This window comes from Miscanthus floridulus, chromosome 1 (assembly GCF_019320115.1).
Source record: "Miscanthus floridulus cultivar M001 chromosome 1, ASM1932011v1, whole genome shotgun sequence".
Taxonomy (NCBI): Eukaryota; Viridiplantae; Streptophyta; class Magnoliopsida; order Poales; family Poaceae; genus Miscanthus; species Miscanthus floridulus.
In genome coordinates, this window is record NC_089580.1 from 114946007 (window position 1) to 114968228 (window position 22222).

At 45.9% G+C, this 22222-nt stretch overlaps 2 protein-coding genes and 2 pseudogenes across 2 annotated transcripts; 1 reads left to right on the plus strand and 3 right to left on the minus strand.

The window, feature by feature from the left end:
- Positions 1-3052: 3052 nt before the first annotated feature.
- Positions 3053-6096, minus strand: LOC136461741 (cysteine-rich receptor-like protein kinase 10; annotated as a pseudogene).
- A 1435-nt stretch (positions 6097-7531) lies between these two features.
- LOC136491388 (putative cysteine-rich receptor-like protein kinase 20) lies at positions 7532-10489 on the minus strand. Its single transcript, XM_066487667.1, has 7 exons — positions 9600-10489; positions 9364-9471; positions 9038-9222; positions 8685-8895; positions 8288-8528; positions 8043-8193; positions 7532-7957 (listed from the first exon to the last, which is right to left on the minus strand). Exons 1-7 carry the CDS (start codon positions 10480-10482, stop codon positions 7649-7651), a joined length of 2088 nt encoding a protein of 695 aa, XP_066343764.1. The 5' UTR covers positions 10483-10489; the 3' UTR covers positions 7532-7648.
- A 1931-nt stretch (positions 10490-12420) lies between these two features.
- On the plus strand, positions 12421-18651 carry LOC136461750 (uncharacterized). Its single transcript, XM_066461059.1, has 3 exons — positions 12421-14236; positions 14392-15205; positions 17913-18651. The coding sequence occupies exons 1-3, from the start codon at positions 12421-12423 to the stop codon at positions 18649-18651; spliced, it is 3369 nt and encodes a 1122-aa protein (XP_066317156.1).
- An 821-nt stretch (positions 18652-19472) lies between these two features.
- Positions 19473-21811, minus strand: LOC136491397 (pentatricopeptide repeat-containing protein At4g18520, chloroplastic-like; annotated as a pseudogene).
- Positions 21812-22222: the final 411 nt, after the last annotated feature.

Genomic DNA, 22222 nt, shown 5'->3' on the forward strand with positions numbered 1-22222 from the left:
AAATGAGTCAGCTACCCTACTATAAAGCCCTTCATAATCCTTGGTGTCACCTTATTTTCAGTTATGTCGGGTAAGTCTAGCTGAGTACCTTCTCGTACTCAGGGTTTTATTCCCACTTGTTGCAGATGGGCAGATGTATTACGGCTACTGTATCAACTACCTTTATCCTGCGATGGGTGATGCTTATGACCATGGGCAAGGTCATTCCTTACGTCTCGTCTGATGCTTTTGTTGGAGATGATCCTTAGCTGGCACTGTATTTGAACTCCGTGTGAGTGTGTGTGGTTTGAACAAATGGCTTCCGCTACTTCTATTTGAACTCGTTTTGTAATAACTATGTTTAAACTCTGATGTATCTGAGATGCGAACTTTTATGTAATATGTGATGGTGACCGCTAAACTTATTACGATCTTGGCTGGTATGTGAGTTGGTTTGAAATCCTTTGTGATTTCATGGACTACCGGGTTATACGGGCTTAAGTTTGCTAAATTGTCTGCTCTGGCGGATGATTTTCTTACTTAATTTCGTATAATTGGTCGGTTCTGTTACAGCCATTATACTTGTGCTCTTATAAATTGGTCAGTTCTATCACAGAGGCAAGGTGATGATGTGGCCATGTCTGGTGCGCACAGAGACGACAGCGATGGCAGCGCAGCCCCTGCTGGCGTGAGTGGAGGAGGCGAGGCGATGGCATGGCCCCGGCTGACGCACGCTGAGAATGAAGCTTTGTGGCCTCAGCTTCAGCTCTCATCTTTGGAGCATGGCAACGCAAGGGCATGTTCGCATGAGTGACGGCGTCATGGTCGGCCATGGGCGTGGTGGAGCAAGGGCACGACACGGCTTATCAGGGGCACAATGGCATGGCGATGGCGCATCTTGGAAGCATCTTGGGCCCAGCGGGCCGTTGGGTTGACCTAGTGATGAGAGTCAAACATAAGGGTATGCCAAGTCACTAGGAGAAAGACTCTTGATCGAGAGACTCCCCAACCAACCACTCTAGGATCACTCAAGGGCTATACCTATTGGGTACGCTCGCATGTACCCTTCGACCGAGGATCAGGCAGAGCCCGAGCATGCCCTTGGCCTTTGCTCGGGGCTTGGGGGCTTGCTAGAACCCCGGGCTCCCGACCGACGGTAGCCTGAGCCTGATCCCCTAACTCGGCACCAGCTTGAGCCAGTGCCCAGGTAGGAATCCTATGCCCTGGGCATCATCAACCAACCTGCCGAGCATCCAAGGCTCGAGGGCTCCTCAGCGCCTCCCTGACCAATGGACGCGCGGAGCGGTCGCCCACTCCTTCGACTAGGTCACGCACGCGGCATAACACAAGAGGAAAACCCTCCACCAGCTCTAGAGGCTCGAGGGCTCCTAGGACCGCTCGTCAACCCCCCAAGCCAGGCACCCTCATCGCCAAGGAAGCCTCGAGAAGGCTCAACCAGTGGAGGTCGGTCCAAGCAGACGCCCCCGATGGTTAGAGCGTTAGGGCAAGTAGAGTTAGGCGGCGCCCGAGGCTCTTCTGACTCCACGACAACACCAGGGTCCATCCACGCTGTAGCAGCACCCTCCTGGACTTCGGCACACATAGACCGTAGACTCAACCCCCAAACCACCTTGTACCCGACATTTCTTGGGTTATAAGGGGGAGGTCGGATCCTATAGAGGAGGAGAGGTCGAACTCATAGAGAGCAGACCACAACATTCTAAGCCCTGCCCCGAGAGCAAAGCAAGCCGAGAGGAATAAGCGAGCGTTCCTCCCCCGAGCAACCTGGCAAGAGAGAGGAACGTTCTTCTTCCTCACTAGGGAAGAAACCTCACCGCCGACAAGCCTTAGGATATATAGCACCGAGCAATCCTCTGCCAAATCTCTTTCTCTTTCATTGTAACCCCCCGATTTGGGTGCTCTTGAATACAAAAAAACAACCACTGCTGGACGTAGGGCTCTGATAGCCTGAACCAGGATACATCGCCATGTCTTCTCTTGTGTTCTTGAGTCCACCCGAGCCACACTCAGTGACACCCGATGAACAACGATGTTTGTCGTGGCAATTACCCGACGACAGTTGGCCTAGCTAAATTCTAGTAGGGTCGTGCCTGGGCCGATGCCTTAGCCTATAGGCAGGCATGACATGACATGATATCAGTTAACATGGTCGTGTCGGCCTGATCCTAATCAGGTCATGCCCTCAACGGGCCCATGCTGGGCTAGACTGGGCCGCCCATTTGGCTATCTATACATGCTCTTATAAATATAAGAGTTAAAAAACAAATCTAAATCACGGAGAAAGAAAATTGAACTCAACTAGTGTCAGTGACATGAAAGTCATGCATTTGTTCACTACTACAGAACAGGCAATGATTGCTGGCACATCAATGCCTGATAGTTTAAACAGGCTATGATAGGCATATCACTGCTGGTTCGTAAGCGACAAACCTGTTACTATTGGATTTTAAAACAATTATCACTGCCAACAACATGACAATGACATTATCACTGCCGATTGTTTTACAATCCGATAGTGATCCCTGCACCCGAACCCAAAATTATGATTCAACCCATTTAAGTCCTATATGATCAAAAGAAAGAAAAGAAAAGGAAGAAAAAAGAATGATAGAAACTATATATACCGGAGAAACAAATATATTGCAATTTATTTCCAGACATAGATGTTAAAACCTCAAACTAAAAAAGAAAATACAAATGGATGAGCGAGCAAGCAGACTGCACCCTCACGCTCACTTCACCACCACTTTGGTGTGGGTGAATGGATTAGCTCGTGTCGGATAGGAACACACTGTAAAGAAGATATCTCTTGGTTGATTTTTTAATGAGTTATGCACACTATATCACTAAATAAACCTATGGCATATATATATATATATATATATATATATATATATATATATATATATATATATATATATATATATATATATATATATATATATATATATATGCAGTGGCCCCATCAGTTAATGGAATATCTGCATCGAACATTATCAAAAGAGCAATTCTATATATATCGGCTCAACACTAACCACATGGGACAAAGAAACTATGTACCAGTTGTGACAGATATGGTCATCTCATTCATACTGCGTGACACAGTACCAGTAGTAGAGTCCTCTTCATTTCCTACCCGTACATTGAAATATGCTGGGTGATTCGGCTTGGCCAGGATCTTAGCTTTGTTGCTTAGCATTGTAACAACATCTAACATGGTTGGTCGATCAGCTGCATTCTCTTGTACACACAACAATCCAATGTTCATGCACCTCATGATTTCAGTTGAGTGATGCATGGGTACCAAATGAAGAATCAATGAGTTCCCTCCATCTCCCCTCTTCATATAATTGCCATGCCTGTTTGTAGTTTCATCACACAGTAATTAATGTAGATATGACACTAAAGTAACAAAATGATTTTACATGCTACATGTAAATCGATAAACTTACATATCCAAGAATATTTATGAAATCTCCACAATCATGGCTACTAGAATTCCTTTTTCCGCTAAGGATCTCAAGAATGAGCACACCAAAGCTGAATATATCAGATTTGATAGAAAAGAGGCCCTCGGAGGCATACTCGGGAGCCATATAGCCACTAAAACGAAAAGTAATTAAGGATCAATGCAAATTATTTTATATGCATTGGTTGATGTGTATTATAATTGTCCATAACTAGATCAATTTGTACGATACTTACTATGTACCAACCACTCTCCCTGTAGTGCTTCCTTCATTGTTATTTGAGCTAAATATTTTTGCTAACCCAAAGTCTGAAATTTTATGATTCATTTCACTGTCTAGAAGAATGTTACTTGGTTTAAGATCTCGATGTATAACACGCAAGCGTGAGTGCTTATGTAGGTAGAGAAGTCCTTCTGCTATATCCCTTCAATTATTGCCAGACGTTTGTTCCAATCCAGTAATGATTTTCTATTTTCATCTGTGAATCCATTAAATGTTAGTATAACAGAAAACCACTCAAGAAAACAATAAACTGGAAACTGTATATATACTGGAAATATCTAGGGAGGGAAATATTCTCATACGGCTGCCAGAAAGGCAGAAACGACATACTGAGGAAGTTTTCATTCATTTTGGAACATCCTTATCATAGCAGTATCAAACCTAAGTGAAAAAAATGAAGATACTTACCAAAGATAAAGAAGTCCAAGCTTTTATTTGGCAAGTATTCATAGACCAAAATTTTCTCCTCTCCATGAGAGCAACATCCGAAGAGCCTAACCAAATTTGTGTGTTGCAGTTTCGCTATGAGTTGTACTTCATTTTTGAACTCTACGAAACCTTGCCCTGAATGTGACGCAAGTCTCTTAACAGCTATCTCAATTCCTTCAGGAAACTGACCCTGTGAAGAAAGCAAGTATTCAAAAGTTACTTCACTGGTATTTAATTTTGCCGCAATCAGGTTCTTTGTGATGCAAGTTCCCAGGTAACTAGAGAAAGCAAATCTACCACATGTTGAGTCAATTCATCTTCATTAGAAGAATATATGCAGCATTCTTCATCTACAAACAGGCAACTAGCTAGCGTATCCATCGTTAACCAAACATGCAAATGCAACCTTCACATATACACCATGATGACTCTATCCTGGTATGCTTGTATAGTTGTATGCCTAGTTTCATAATTAAGGACTATATAAACGTCTGACCTGCTATTTGATCATTACAAAGTATACACATGTCCTGCATATTTATTTACCTTGTAGACAGGGCCAAACCCACCTTCCCCAAGTTTATTTTCTTCATAGAAGTTATTTGTAGCCTCCAATATATGATGAAAGCCAAAAACATAATCTAGATCCACCTGCATAATGGTCGATAATTTGATCACTTTAAATGTGTAATATAATTGCAAGAATTATATGAGGAGAGAGAGAGAGAGAGAGAGAGAGAGAGAGAGAGAGAATGTCAGTAACAATCAACTCACCTTTTCTGTACCTTGTTCTCCTTTGCCAACGGCAGTAAAGGATGAAGCAGAATGCTACTACCGCTACAGGAGGTGCAACAGACACCGCAATTACCCATGGCCTCACCCCAGATCCTAGACAAACAAGCATACATGCATGAACAATCAGGTCATAATAATTAGCGCTCCAAAGTCCAAACGTTAAGTGTCTGATCATCAGCAAGTAGTATAGTAATCTTCTAACTGTATTGCTTGGGAACATGAGAGAACAGAACATGCATTTATTTAGACAGAAATGAAAATAGCTTGAACTTCACCACAGCATACCTTTATTTGTCGTCGGAGCCGGAAGTGGTGGTGCCGGAGCGCCGGATGACGGCGTGATCTGCATCATCTATATATGCGCCGTCGAAGAACATGATGTTCTCGACCCTGAAGTTGCAACGCAGCAGGAGAACCCGCCCTGCCACTGGCGTCGTGGCGTTGAGCGTGCCGAGGATCTGCTGGAAGCACGCCATGCAGTCGCCGGCGGACAGGTCCGGCGTGCACTGCGCCAGGGAGTAGAGCGTCGGGATGGCGGTGCTGGAGGCGTCCATGTAGGCCGTGACGAACCTGCTGGGCCTGGCGGCCGCCTGCTGGGCGGTCTGCGTCAGCAGGTCCTTGACGTCAGCGGCCACCTGGGTGGCGTTGCGGCCGGGGGTGGTCGCCGCGTTGTTCCAGTAGTCGAAGAGCGTGCTCATGTCCCGGGTGACGTTATAGGCCGGGACGAGGATGTCGGTGCTGGAGTAGCCGACGAGGTAGTCGTCGTCGTAGACGCTGGCGACCTTGGCGTAGGGCCACATCCTCTGCGCGTACTGGAACGAGAGCCGTTGACGCAGGCGCTGTACCCGGTGAGGTTGCCTGTCAGATCGCCGCGGCAGAGCGCGAGCGCGTGCACGGTACACCACGTCGCCGGGGGCTTTGCCGGCGGTCGCGGTCGCGAAGAGCTGAGGCGACGAGGAGGTGTTGGCTGGGAGCGTCGCGGCGAGGAAGGCGAGGTTCGACTGGTACGTGCCGTTGGCCGTGTAGTTGCCGGCGTTGCCGCAGACCTTGCCTATTGCCGTTGCTGACGGCAGCACGAGGAGGAAGCAGCTAAGAACGACGAGCGGGACGCCCGCCATGGCTTGGCTTTGGCTATGCTAAGGACGGGCGCGGCACGCTAGATAGTAGTACGTTATTACTGCCTGCTTGTTGTTTTGCTGCTTGAGCGATTGAGGTCTCCATCACAATCACGTACGTGGAGAAGGCAAAGAAACGTTCATGCATCAGATCAGTTGTTGCTTTCAGCAGTGAGTCAGTCAATACCATACTTTGTTGAATAATGCGTTAATTAATCACTACCTTTTCCACAGATCCGGCTGGCCGGCTAGCTATAGGTCGTACTTTAGCTGCTTAGAGAGAGAGAGAGAGAGAGAAAAAAAAGCAACAGATATCTTCATCTTCATATCTTTGCTTAGTAGGAGAAACGAAAGAATAGGAAAAACAAATTAAGGAGCCTCACTTGTATCTTTGATTTATTCTTGAAGTTTGACAAATTCTGTCTTCATCATCTTGTTCCTACCAACCCTACTTGAACAAACCCCTGATAGCTTACCTCCATCGAAGTGGACTTCGTTCACATGCTCATTGCCGGCACGCTGCAAAAATGTCATTCAAAGCGCAAAATATTGTTTTATTCCAAGTCATGATCGTCACATGCAACAAAAGTTCAGTTGTCTTCATTCGTTCAGTGGTGAGTGGTGACTGGTGAGTCCATACCTTATTTTGAAACCATCAATCACGGCATCACCAGCAGGTTCTTGTAATTCACTAGGTTTTATACATGTCCCGGCCGGCAAGACATGGCGTAAACGTTGTCTCTTTCCAGCTGCCTGATAAAAACACGCTTTTATTTGGTCGTATGCTTTGATAAATTATTGCCTCATTGAACTTGTTGGTCGTTGCTATCCTGGTTGTGTGATGCTATTGGGAGATACCCCAAGATAAACGCAATAATAATCTAGAAGTGGACTCTGGTCAGCTTATGTTCATAGCTGAAACGCGCCACAGATGGCGAACCAAGCATAATTTTCAGGATTATGATATACAGACCCTTTGCTTCTCAAATTAACCTAGATTCGTAAGGCATGGGTACCACAGAACTGTAAGAAATGAGCGTTTGAAGAAAGAACCACCACGAACTAGATGAGGTGGTGCATCACGAGTTGAAGAGGCCAATGTCTTCAATCAGGTGCCATCGAATATTCAGTTTATGACAAGTTCATTGCTTGACATAACCTAGTAGCTAAGCTTTCCATTATTGACCCAATATATGAGAAGGACACTTTCAATTGGGATCTATATATAAACATGGACAATTTTCTATTTGCTCCATGTATTAATATTTGATGAGCCAAGGCACGCGCATTTTGTTCTCGAATAAAATTATTTGGAAACTGAAACTCTCTGAATATTTTCTTTGTTAATCTAGCTAAAATAAAGAAATTGAGGCGGTAATAAAAACATTGTTTTTATGATTGTAATAAGGAAATCAAACACCTCTTCTTTAATTGCAATCATGCTAATACCATGCTCATTTTCACAGACAGTCAAACAAAATTTACAGAGAGGCACCTCTGTCTCTAGAGCATGGCCTAGGGCCTCCTCCCCGATGCTGCTTCCCCCTTCAAAAAAAATTATCTAGGAGTTGTGACAGATATGGTCATATCATTTATACTACATGACTCAGTAGCAGTAATGGGTGCCTCCTCATTTCCAACCCTCACATGGAAATATGGTGGCTTCTTAGGTTCAGCCAGGATTGTGGTCGTCTCAGCGCTTAGCATGGAAACCACATCTGCCATGGTTGGTCGATCAGCTGCATTCTCTTGTACGCACAACAATGCAATGTTAATGCACTGCATCATTTCTGAGGACTGGCTCTTGTTTACCAATGAGGCATCCACGATATCAATCCACCTCTCCTCATCCCATAATTGCCATGCCTGTTTGTAATTTCATTTGAAATGTAAGTTTGATACGGAGTATATAGCAAATAAACAAAACAAGATACATGGTTCTGTGACTCACATATCCAACGAGATTGATAAAATCTCCACATTGATCGCTGCCAGAATTCCGTTTTCCGCTAAGGATCTCAAGAACAAGAACACCAAAGCTGAAGACATCTGATTTAATCGAGAAGATGCCCTCGGAAGCATACTCCGGAGCCATATAGCCACTAAAAATGGATTTACCATACATGTTAAAATCATTGTATATTGTTGACTTGTAATATAAATGCTCATAAATTATTATATTTCTTCAAAACTTACTATGTGCCAACCACTCTTTGTGTAGTGTTCCGTTCAGTGTTATTTGAGCTGAATGTTTTTGCAAGACCAAAATCTGAAATTTTAGGATTCATTTCACTGTCCAAGAGAATGTTACTTGGCTTAAGATCTCGATGTATGACACGCAACCGGGAGTGCTTATGTAGGTAAAGAAGTCCATGTGCTATTCCTTCAATTATCACTAGAAGTTTGGACCAATCTAGCATAGCTCTTCTATTTTCATCTGCACATCTCAATTGAAAATGAGTATTACTTCATCTGGAAAGATAACCGAAATGTGTACTCGATAATTGTCTGACAAACAGAATATCAAGTAATTGTTAGTTAGTCTAGTACATTAGACAGTATGTAAATTAAACTAGAAAAAAATTGTACGTACCAAATATAAAGAAGTCTAAGCTTTTGTTTGGCAAGTATTCATAGACCAATATCTTCTCTTCTTCTTGAGAGCAGCATCCCAAGAGCCTAACTAGATTCCTGTGTTGGAGTTTGGCTATGAGTTCGACTTCATTCTTGAACTCTGTGAAACCTTGCCCTGAATGTGAAGCAAGTCTTTTGACTGCTATCTGCAATCCATCAGCAAACTGGCCCTGGGAAGAGAACAAAGAATTAAGACGTATTAGCGATGTTTGTAGCCAAGAACGTAGGCTCTTGTACTGTTTCATCAGCCATATAATGAGTCTAATCCACACAATCATCATGTAATGACTGAACTTTCTTTAACTAATTTACCTTATAGACAGCACCAAAGCCACCTTGTCCAAGTTTGTTTTCTTCTGAAAAATTATCTGTGGCCTCCAGTACCTGTTCAAAGTCGAACACGGAGAACTCTGAATTCTTCCCATCCCAAACTAGTGCTTCCTCTCCATGCAAGTCCTGAGTACGCCTTGATCCTGCTTGTAACCTCATTTCTTTGCCTGAACATATATACAGAATTACAGATAAGAATAATCCTCTTTCATGCATGTAATTTACTGTATCTAAATGAACATATACCATTAACTGGAACTAATTTAAACAACATGATTGACCATAATTTCTGCAACTAAGTCGCATACCTCTCCTGTACCTTCTGAACCAAGGGGAGTAGAAGATGAAGCAGAGAAGTGCTACTGCCGCTACAGGAACCACAACTACTGGAATTACCCACAGCTTGCTCGTACGCCCTGATAACATGATAGTTAACTAAGGGACCATGGGTACTTAAATTTGTCTGAGCATATATATACACACATTTAATTAGGCAGAAATTAGAACCATATATAGGCAATTAGGCATAGGAACTTTAACTTACTCTTGTGTTTCACCGGGTTCGGGGCTGGCGCTGGCGCCGACGGCCCAAGCTGCAGCATGGGGTTGCTGTCGTAGAACGCATACGCCTCGTACCTGAAATAACACCGTATGACATGGATCTGTCCTCCCATGCGCAGGGCCATGGTGGAGTTGACCGTGTCCAGGAGACGCTGGAGACACGCCAGGCAGTCGCCGGCGGACAGGTCCGGCGTGCACTGCGCCAGCGAGTACACCTTGGGAAATATCGCGCCGCTGTCCACGACGCCCGTGGCGAACCGCCGCGGCGCCGTGCTGGCCGCGAGCTGCACCGTCTCCACCACCAGCTCGTGGACGCGGCTGACGATGAGGCGCGTGTCGCCGGCGTCGCCGCCGCCGGCAGTGATGTTGTTGGGGTTCCATCGCGTGAACGGCGTGTCGTCGCCGTTGACCCCCGTGGTATTGGAGGGCGCGAGGATGTTGTCGCCGGAGTAGACGAGCCTGCAGATCCCGCCGTAGTAGTAGGCAGCCTGGTAGCAGGTCTGCGGCGGCGGCGGTGTCACCATGTCGAACGTGCTAGCGACGCAGTCGCCACAGGCGGTGTCGTTGAGGACGTCGCCGCGGCAGAGCGCGAGCGCGTACACGACGTCGGGCGCTTGGCCGAAGGTGGCGGTGGCGAAGTGCAGGGGGGAAGAGGAGGTGTTCTTTGGGAGGGTGGCGGCGACCTGTTTAAGGTTGTCGCAGAAATCGGCGGCCACCGAGGAAGGCTTGTTGAGGCCGACGAGCACGAGGAGCAGGACGCCGGCAACGACCTGCATCGTCATGGCTCGGCGCGAGAACCTCACGTGTAGTGTGTAGTGCTTCTTGTGTTTCGTACTTTCGTTCATCACCTTCCCGGACAGATACATAAATACATGAACAACCCAGTCCATCCATGTCGTTATCACCAGATCATCATTGACTACTTATATAGACAGAAGAACAAAACAAGAGAAAATCATTCAGAACATTTTTTTTTTCTTCTCCTTTCTACACTTAACTTTGAATCCGTCAATCACGCAACCTAAATTTCAATTTTTTGGATCATTCACTTGGTCTTCCCAGGTCCGGCCAGCAACGAATAAAGTAATCCACTCTCCACTGGCTTGATGTTCTTTTAACATCTACTTCTACAGTAGTATATAACAACCAATTTAACATTATTCCTTATTGTTAGAGCAGCTCCATGAGACTCCTTTTATCCTTCCTAGTGGTTAGGAATAGAGATTTTAGTGAGAAGAAAAAAATCCTCCAACAACTTCTTTAATTGGTCATCATCTAAATATAGCCATCATCTATTCCGGATTTCTCGTTAGCTAAAATCCGTAGTGATGATTTTTATGCAAACTACCTGCAAATATCTATTTTTAGCTAACGAGAAATTTGCAAAAATAGATTTTCATCAATACAAGACTACCTGCGAGGCCCCCCACTAGCAGATCAGCAATACAGAATAGCCTTCGCTGTTGGGCTTGGGCCTGCCCCCTCTTGTTGGTCCGTCACTGAACCCAGCTTTGATTCCCTCCTGACATTCATCTCCAATTCTGGAATTTGTCACCTGTGATTCCTGAGATTTTACTGGCTTTGCCATTGCAACTTTATTCGAACATGCTTTATCTTCACCCAATCGGTGTCAAGTGCAAAAACTGGTGCTGGCGGGAGATGTTTTCTCCTCTGTTTCATTAATTATTCATCCGGATGAGTATGTTTTCGGAAGCCCAGTGGATTCTGGAGTTGGTCTCGTCAGAGATGGTTTCCTTCCTTCCCGATCATCTCCCAAAGCTCTGCTATCTCAACAATCGATTTCTCCACCTCAACTCAGTAATTCATCATCATCACCTTGTCAGGAACGGCAAGGGCAACGCAAGGAAGCGTGGGGTGATGGTGATTAGCTGTTAGGCGGAGTCGGTGGAAGTAATGGCCGGCCAGGCAGCGTATCAGTAGCGCCTATTGTCTGTTCTTGCTCTTCCCAATCTCCACTCCGATTCTAGTTATCGTCGCGATTCCTAGCGGAACCGTGACAATTGGTATCAAAGCCGTCGATCGAGTTACCTGGATCGCGTTCGTAATCCCCGTCGGCAGGCAACGTTGTTTCTGTTTCTTCACCTCGGTGAATTGATTCAGCGATGCCAGAGGTCCGAGCCGAGGTTGAACGGGTCGGTGCTCATCGCGGAGTTCCAGCGAAATCGGTGGTGATCGCGAGTCTGGCGCCGAAGCGGGGACCGTCCAAGTTCTAGAAGGACATGGCCCAATCGGTGGAAGACCTCTCGTCCCAGCTGAGCGAGATGATGAAGCAGTTCACGGGCTTCCAGAAGATGTTGCAGAGTACCATGGGCTCGTTGGACACCATCGGGACATGGCAGGCGACCGCAGACATGGCGTTCGACGAATTGCGCGAGAAGGCACGAGGTACGGCTACTACCCTGGACACGGTGACCAAACGGGTGGAGCTCGCGGCGTCACGCGTTGATTCGATTGAGGCGCGGTTGACGACTACCGTGCAGCCACCTCCGATCCATACTACACCACCGTTGGGGAACCTCGACCTCAACACGGCTCCCGGGTCGTCCTCGTGCTCACCTGCGATGGACGGGGAGCGGGCCAAGGGCCACGGCGAGGACTGCAGCGGGCTCCTCGGACCCCGGCCGCAGGACAAAAACAAGGGTACGCATCCAGTTCCACACTACCTTGAACCCCCTACCTCTGATGAGATCGTGCGTGCAAATTTTCGTTCTCCACCTTTTCCCAAGTTGGATTTTCCGAAATTTGATGGCGATTTTCTGCGTGCATGGTGAAACGAATGCGAGATGTTCTTTGAGCTTTATGCCGTGCATCCTTCATTGAAGACGAGATTTGCTGCTCTGAATTTCCGTGGGGTGGCCAAGACTAGGTTACTAACAGTTCAGAGGAACGGGAGGATAGAGGATTGGGTTCAGTTGTGTGATCTGGTGATGAATCGGTTTGACAAAAACCAGTATCAGCTCTTGCTAAAGAGGTTTGAGGTGCTGAAGCAGTCTGGGTCAGTGGATGATTACCAGGCTGAATTTGAGAAACTGGCTCAGGGCATTCTGTTGTACAATAGTAACTATGATGATACTTACTTTGTCACAAGGTTTGTAGCTGGGCTTAAGGAAGAAATTCGCTCAGTTATAACACTTCACAGGCCCAAGGATGTTGATACAGCAAGTGCTTTGGCACTCCATCAAGAGGAAGAGTTAAGCAGAGCCAAGAACAAGTTTGCTGTGGGCAAGGAGTTCTCTAAGAGCAATTCAAGGCAAGGGTCTGACCGAAGCAAATGGTCAGAATCAGATAAGAGCAAGGGAGATGGTCAACCAAAAGAAGCTGAGGATAAACTGGCTGCTCTCAGGGATATGAGGAGAAAGAATAGCTTATGTTTCAAATGTGGGGCTAAATGGAGCCACACTCATAAGTGCCCTGCCCAAGTACCCTTACATGTGTTGGAGGAAATCTTGGATGCCCTGGAACCAGAGGAATCTGATAGCAGTACAGATACAGTAGAGGAAGAGGAAGAAGAAACTGTTCTTGCTGTCTCTCAGTTTGAGTCTGCAGAAAAAATCAAGAGAAGGACTATGAGGATCTGTGGCACTATTGGCAAGCTCAATATACTGATTCTCATTGATTCTGGCAGTGTAGGCACTTTTATTAGCACCCAGTTAGCTCAGCAGCTACAGATGCCAACAGTGGCTTCCTTCCTATTCAGTTGGTTGCTGAGGATCCCAGATTTGCAATGGTGTTCTCAGGGGCAAACATTTACATCTTCAGTTGGTATTCTTCCTCTGAAGTGTTTTGACATGATACTTGGACAGGATTGGCTTGAGGATCACAGTCCTATGTGGGTGCATTGGGGCAAGAAACTAATGAAGTTTACACTCAATGGCAAAAGAATCACTTTACAAGGCTTGACTAAAGAACCTCAGAAGTGTGTTGCTGTTGGGAGCCAGGGCTTGAAGGGGCTGCTTAACAGACAAGCTCTTACACATTGCCTACAGTTCAAACTAGCCTATACTGAGAGTACTGATCCTGATTCAGTGGTTGTGCCAGTTACTGAAAATGCCCAGTTACCAGAGATTGAGACATTGCTTCAGCAGTATTCTGATATTTTCAAAACTTCAACTACATTACCCCCACCAAGGCCATTTGATCATAATATCCCTCTGCTGCCAGGAGCTCAGCCAGTTAATATCAGGGCTTACAGGTACTCTCCTGCCCAGAAGACTGAGATTGAGAAACAACTTACTGAGATGTTGGACAATAGAATCATTAAGCATAGCTCCAGTCCTTATGCCTCTCCTGTGTTGCTGGTAATAAAAAAAGATGGGTCCTGGAGATTTTGTGTGGATTACAGGCACTTGAATGCTCAAACAGTAAAAAATAAGCAGCCAATGCCCATAGTGGAAGAACTCATTGATGAGTTAGCAGGAGCACAATGGTTTTCTAAATTGGATTTCAGGGCAGGATATCATCAGCTATATATCCACCCAGAAGATACACATAAGACTGCATTTAGGACACATAATGGCCTCTATGAATTTTTGGTGATGCCATTTGGCCTAACTAATGCACCAGAAACATTCCAAAGCATCATGAATTATATTTTTGCAAGTTTGCTCAGAAAAGGGGTCTTGGTATTCATGGATGATATTCTCATATACTCTTCTACCCTGGAGGAACACTTGGTTTAGCTCCAGCAAGTTTTTGATATCCTGAGAAGCCACCAGTTTTATCTCAAGCTCTTAAGTGTTTCTTTGCACAAACAGAAGTTGAATATTTGGGACACTGCATTTCTGGGAAAGGTGTGGCCACTGAGCCCTCAAAGATATCTGCTGTCCAACAATGGCCAAGACCACAGAATTTGAAGCAGCTCAGGGGATTCTTGGGTCTCACTGGTTACTACAGGAAGTTTATTAAGAGCTATGGTATGATCAGCAAGCCCTTATCTGATTTGTTGAAGAAATTTGTACCCTTCCTGTGGACCAGTACCAGTGAGGAAGCCTTTCTCACTTTAAAGGATGCCCTAGTCCATGCTCCTGTGCTGGCTATTCCAAATTTTGAGAAACAGTTTGTGATAGAAACTGATGCCAGTGATGTGGGCTTTGGGGCTGTCTTGATGCAAGAAGGACATCCTGTGGCATTCTTGAGTAAGCCTGTCAGTTCTAGGAATCAAGCCTTATCAACTCATGAAAAGGAGTGTATGGCAATAATTCTAGCTGTGGACAAGTGGAGATCTTACCTACAGCATCAGGAGTTCATTATCAAAACTGACCACAGGAGCTTGCTACACCTCACTGAACAAAGAATTGCTACCAAGCTGCAGCAGAAGGCTTTACTCAAACTGATGGACCTGCAGTTTAAGATTATCTATAAGCAAGGGGTGAATAATCAGGCTGCTGATGCTTTATCCAGGTGCTATCATAATGATTCAGTCAATTCTGTCATGGCTGTATCAGTATCCAATCCAGCATGTCTGGATAGAGTTAGACAAGGGTATCAGGATGATCCAACAGCTCTCAAACTGCTGGAAGATTTTGAACACTCTAATGGGTCAGTTGGCACTTTTACTCTCAAGGATGGGTTGGTGAGACATAAAGGAAGGATTTGGCTAGGAGATAATACATTTGCTCATCAGCATGTGATGCAAGCTCTGCAATAGCAGTGGTATAGGGGGCCACTCAGGATTTCATGCCACATACTATAGAATCAGGCAGTTATTCACTTGGTCTGGGATGAAGAAGTCAATTAAGGAGTACATTCAATCTTGTTCAGTATGTCAGCAAGCCAAGGCTGAGCATGTCAAACAACCAGGTCTGTTACAACCATTACCCATACCTGAGCAAGCCTGGAAAGTAGTGTGCATGGATTTTGTGGAGGGTTTGCCTAAGTCCTAGAGATTTGACACCATCATGGTGGTGATTGACAAGTTTACCTAGTTGAAAGCTCTAGTTTGGTTTTGGTGAATTGATGAAACCCTAAGTGTTAACCTAGTTCATCAAGTGATCATGAAATAGGTAGCACTACTCCAAGTGGTGAAGCAAACGAAGATCATGACATGATGATGGTGAAGCCATGGTGATAATCAAGTGCTTAGATTTTGAAAAGAAGAAAGAGAAAAACAAAAGACTCAAGGCAAAGGTATAAGTGGTAGAAGTTATTTTGTTTTGGTGATCAAGACACTTAGCGAGTGTGATCACATTTAGATTCGATAGCCGTACTATTAAGAGGGGTGAAACTCGTATCGAAACGCGGTTATCAAAGTGCCACTAAATGCTCTAACTCAATTGCATATGCATTTAGGTAATGTGGAGTGCTAACACCCTTGAAAATTTTTGTGAAAATATGCTAACACATGTGCACAAGGTGATACACTTGGTGGTTGGCACATTTGAGCGAGGGTTAGAAACTTCATTGGCGGAGTGTCCGCCCGTAGAGTGCGGACAGTCAGACGGTGCCACTGGCGCCCTATACAGAAAAGACATGGTTTCACAGAGTGTATCGGACGTGTCCAGTGGCTAAACCCAGGTGAACGGAGGTCACTGTAAGTGACCGGACGCTGGTCTCGGTAGGATTAGCGCGTCCGGTCAGTGGCAGCAGGGAGCGCGCGGTTTCGGTCTCGTGACCGGACGCTGGCGCGAATAGTGATCGGACGCTCAGGGCCTGCGTCCGGTCAGTATGACGTATGACGATATATGCGGCGCACAGAAGAGACGTTGAGTGACCGGACGCTGGGTGAGTCCGGTCGGGCATGACCGGACACGTTCGGTCGTGAATTTTCATTTCTGGTACCTTACTGGAAACGACCGGATGCTGGTGTTGGTGCGTCCGATCACTTCAAGCAGCGCGTCCGGTCATCACTTGACCGTTGGGATCGAGCGCTCAGTATTTGAAGAGAGGGATGACGTGGCAGCCATCCGTTGACCAGGCGCTGGCAGGGTGCGTTCGGTCGATCTAACCGGAGTGTCCGGTCACCCCGAGTTGTGTCTAGTGAAGAGGTACAACGACTATATTTTGTGGGGGGCTTCTATTTAAGCCCCATGACCGGCTCAAGCTCACTCTCTTGGCCATTTGCGTTGATATAGCAACCTTGTGAGCTTAGTCAAAGCCCTCCCACTCATCTTCATCATAGATTCAACATCTTATGAGATTGGGAGTGAATCCAAGTGCATTGCTTGAGTGTTTGTATCTAGAGGCACTTGGTGTTCGTGTTTCGCTGCGGGATTCGCTTGTTACTTTTGGTGGTTGCTGCACCTAGACGGCTTGGAGCAGTGAGGATCGTCGAGCGGAGGTTGGTGATTGTCTCTGGCTCCGATCGTGGTGATTGTGAGGGTTCTTGATCTTTTCCCGGCGGAGAGTCAAAAGGTACTCTAGTGAATTGCTCATGGCTTGTGTGATTCTCATCTTATGTTGGTTGTGCGGCACCCTATTGAGGGTTTGACATGTGATGCCAATTAGCGCGTGAACCTCCAAGTGAGTGAATCGCCACAATGAGGACTAGCTTGCCGGCAAGCAAGCGAACATTGGTAAAAATCATTGTGTCATCATTTGATTCCGAAGTGATTGGTCTTCATTGATATTGATTCTTGTGATTGATTGGTTCATTCCTCGACACGACGGTATAACAATCTTACTCTCTCTCTCTCTTTACATTACCGCAAACTAGTTATCAAGCTCTTTAGTGTAGCTAGTTGTAAGAGCTTGTTAGTTTGGTTAGTGTGGCTCTTTAGTTAGTCTTTGAGAGCACACTAACTTAGTGTAGTGACTTAGCTATTGTGTGGATAGAAACTATATAAACTAGAATTGTGGTAGGTGACTTGTAATTTTAGTAGGCTAGCGCAACACTTGCTTCGTCTCATAATTATCTAACCGGTTTGCTAAATGTTGTTGTAGAAATTTTTAATAGGCTATTCACCTCCCCTCTAGCCATTATGACCTTTCACTAGTATGTCCATTTCATTCCCCTAGCACATCCATTTACAGCTCTACAGGTTGCACAAGCCTATATGGACAATGTCTATAAGTTACATGGTCTTCCTAAGAGCATTGTTTCTGACAGAGATTGAATTTTCACAAGTGCAGTGTGGAGAGATCTGTTCAAACTCACTGATACTCAGCTCATCATGAGCTCTTCTTACCATCCACAAACAGATGGTCAAACCGAAAGGTTGAATCAATGTCTGGAGGGATTCTTGAGGTGTACTGTGCATTCATGTCCCAAGTAGTGGGCTAAATGGTTGTCAATAGCTGAATTTTGGTATAATACTAGCTATCATTCAGCTTTGGGCAGGTCCCCTTTTGAGGTATTGTATGGTCACACTCCCAGGCACTTTGTTATCACCAATGATGTGCAGGCTCATGCTCCTGAGCTGGATCAGTGGTTGCTGGAAAGAAACCTGCTTCAGGATGTTATTCAGCACCAGTTACATAGGGCTCAACAGAGAATGAAGCATTATGCTGATCAACATCGTTCAGAAAGGGAATTAGCTGTTGGGGAAATGGTTTATCTGAAATTACAACCATATATTCAATCCTCAGTAGCGCCAAGGTCTAATCAGAAGTTGAGTTTCAGGTTTTATGGCCCATTCAGAGTGCTGGAACGGATTGGTGCTGCAGCGTATCGGTTGGAGCTCCCTGATGCTTGTTGGATACATCCTGTGGTGCATATTTCCCAACTCAAGCGCCATGTTCCACCATCAGTTACTGTGGAAGATGATATCACGGCGGTGCCTGACGATCCAACCCAACAGCCTCAACCTCTACAGTTCCTGGCAAATAGAATGATTCAGAAGGGTGCTTCTACTCTTTCTCAAATCCAAGTGCGATGGTCTGAACAAGCTCCGACCCTGCTCACTTGGGAAGAGGCAACTGATTTACGCCGCCGATTTCCAAATCATTCAGCTTGGGGACAACCTGCATTTCAAGGGAGGGGCAATGTCAGGAACGGCAAGGGCAAGGCAAGGAAGCGGAGGGCGGTTACTATTGGGCGTCCGACAACGGAGAAGCTGGCGGCCGTTAGCGTGGGGTGACGGTGATTAGCTGTTAGGAGTCGGTGGAAGTAACGGCCGTGATGGCCAGGCGGCGTATAAGTAGCGCCTGTAACCGCTTTGCTCTGTAACGATGAACTCTGAACTCTTCTCTGAATAGAAACCAAACTTCGTCTGCTCCCATTCTCTGTTCTTGCTCTTCCCAATCTCCATTCCGATTCTAGTTATCGTCGCGATTGCTAGCGGAACCGTGACACACCTCTAAACCACGAATCTGCTTGCATGATTGCGCAATAATCTGTTGTTTTCCGGATTCATTCAAACACCCATCTCAGTTACGACCAGAGATTGCCGGACTGCTCACAGGTCATACTTTAGAGGCATCCTCTCCGGTCCTTGCTTTCTCTGATCTTCCAAGTGCCCTTTTATAGCTACTCCTTGTTGACCTGTACCTCCAAAGGCGCCGAGGTGTCAGGATAAACACAATGTCCATGGGCGAGGCTGTCTCAGCTGGAGTGGATCCAACAGAAACAATTGAAGCTACAGTTTAACGACCACTGAACAGTGGTAGAAGCTGCACCGAGGGAACTAGGGCTTGCTAACTTCTTTGACCTCCATGCATCCATTTGCAGATAAACATGTGAAATTATGTACCATAACCTATCAGTAATGATGCAACACATATGTCCTACCCTCTGTTTCAAATTGTAAGTCGTTTTAGTTTTTCAAGTCAAATTCTCTAGCTTTGACCAAGTTTTAAAAAATATATATTAACATCTAAAATACCAAATAAATGCATTATCAGTAAATTGTCACGATGAAAACCTGTTTACAGAAGTAGACAAATTCCCATTCACCCAGGATATATAAACTAAACTGCAAGAATTATGCTAGTTGCAACAAGCTAAAAATGCTTGAACTATGGTATATACACAGCTTCGTAAGGAAATAGAAGAAAATAGTTAGTAGAGGTTGCTTTGAGGTACAGATATATGTACCCACACCTGAAATGACAGGCTTCTCATTGTGTTTTCAAATGCACAATCAGACAAAGAAACTTGTTCCAGCATCCTGAGACCAACCAGTGACTTTGTACAGTTGTACCAGCATTATGCTGATATTCCCTAACTAGTCTAAAACTTCACTGAAAGTGGACAGGTTATTGAGGATGCAGTCTGATTTCAACTGATGACCTCCACATGAAGACAAAACTGTCGTAAGCACAAAGTCATCAACATCATACCCATCTTGCTGCATTAGGTACATGTATTTTAAAGCCTCTTCACAGAGGCAATTCTGAGTAAATCCTGTAATCATCACTTTCCATGTCACTAAGTTGTGCTCTGGCATGGCATCGAAGACTCTTCGAGCTTCATCCACTTTCCCACACCGCATGTACATATCAATCAGTGACCATCCCACAGACATTTGAGAAAGCTTGGGTCTTGTTAACAACACCATGGATCCTCCTTCCATCTCGCAGAGCAATCTGGCACAAGCTCTCAAAGCTGAGGAATACGTGTAAGTATTTGGTGCCACACCGTCCCATAACATCTCATCTAATGATTTCAGCGCTTCAACACTATGGCCAAGATTGTTATAGCCAGAAATCATAGCTGTCCATGCGACAGCATCACGGTCAGGCATCACTCCTAGAATTCTTGCAGCATAAGTATGTTCCCCACAGCTGGCGTAAAACCAAACAAGCGTACTCCCAATCTGAAGATTCTCTTCCATACAGTTCTTTATTATCTGTGCATGAAGTTTGATAAATTGACTGCATAGAGCCACAAGCACTAAGGAGGCCAACAACAGTGAGGTGGTTAACAAATACTCTGCGCATCTTCATCTTTCGGAACAACAAGACAGCTTCTTCACCACAGCCACTTTGAGCGTATCCAGAGATCATTGATGTCCATGTAATAGTGTTTCTTCTTGGCATCTTATCAAACACTGCTTGAGCATCAAATACCTCACCACATCTGGCATACATAGTGACAAGTGCACTCCCAACATGGATATCATATTTGTACAGCCTCTTCACAATCGCACTATGCAACTGCTTCCCGAATCTTAGAGCCTTCTCCTCTGCGCAAGCCTTGAGGGCGCTGCAAACAGTGAACTAGTTGGGGCGGAATCCCTCAGACACCATTGTTGGAAACATGTGAAGAGCTTTGTCACCATGCCCATGCTGCACATAAGCCGTGATCATTGTTGTCCATGAGACAACATCGCGGGAAGCCATCCTATCAAATACAGTTGAAGCAGCAGCAACATCACCACACTGAGCATAGAAGTGTGTGACGGCACTGTCCACTATCATATTGCTCCAGCCACCCTTCACAACGCAACAGTGGACCTGTTGCCCCAACCTGGCATCACATCGCTCCCCACAAGATTTCAACAGGCAAACAAAAGTCAAGCTGTTACCTTGGACGCCAGCGGCCAGCATATCCATCAAAAGCCTCACAACCTCACCATGGCGGCCAAGCTTCTGATACCCGTTCATCATTGCCGTCCACGACACGACGCTCCTCTCGCGCATTCCGTCGAACACCTTCCTAGCATTAGCAGCCTCGTCGAACCTCACATAAACGCTGATCAGATTGTTGGACACGAACAACCCCAGGCTGCCGAGCGAACGCAGGGCAACCGCATGCGCTCTCCGGACGTCGAGCGCGCTCCGGCAGAAACGCAGCCAGAACGCGACCGCCTCGGCGTCCGGCAGCGACGGCGCGGCCGAACAAGGCAAATCCTTTCTCGGGATTTTATCCGCAGGGTCCCCGTAGCCATCAGCCCGGCGCAAAAGACTGGTTCTTGGACTTGAGAACCTGCGCCCTGACGCGGTGGAACTTGCTCTTTTTGCTCCTCCGCTGCTCGCCGGAGCTGAGCACGCTCCGCGGCAAGCAGCTGGGGTGAAACGGCGAGTGCGGAGCACAGGTCTGGATTTGGTGGGGAAAAGGACAGCATAGTAGCATCTAGACCTCCTCCTCCCAGTTCCTGCGCGCGCCTGGACTCGGAGGAAGAAGAGACGAGCACAGTGAAGGCGCGACCAAGCAGGAAGAGGGAAGTGGGGAGAGCCCGCAACGGGGGAAATTCGCTGGTGGTAACGGCGGGAGAGGTACTCGCCGCCGCCGGCTGCCGGCGAGGGGGTGCGGGATGGGAAGCTGAGTGGGTGAGCTGATTTTGATTGGATTTTGTGGGAGAGTTTGTTTGTTTGTATGTTTCGTTTTTTTTAACAGGGTGAGTGGTCAGTGGTCACACTTTGGTCTGGTGCTTTGGCGGCTTAGCTTATAAGTTAAAATCAACCGGCTAAAAAATAGTATTTTTTTATGATAAATCGATTATATAAATTAGCTGGAGTCAAAATAAGTCCGACAAGTAATGATAGTAGCCCTTGCACCTTAGTCCAAGGGTAGATGGACAGAGTAAAGTGAAGTCGTGACTTGTTTTAGCAAAGTCATCAGCCCTTGTCCTGTTCGTTTCGCTGAAATTTGACTGCGGATGTTTATGCTCAAATGTTGTGGGAAAAAATATTATTCATTTGCTAAAAAATACGGCTAAAGTAGCGCAGCAGAACATAAATTCCTGCAGCGGTCACGGCAGCCAGCGC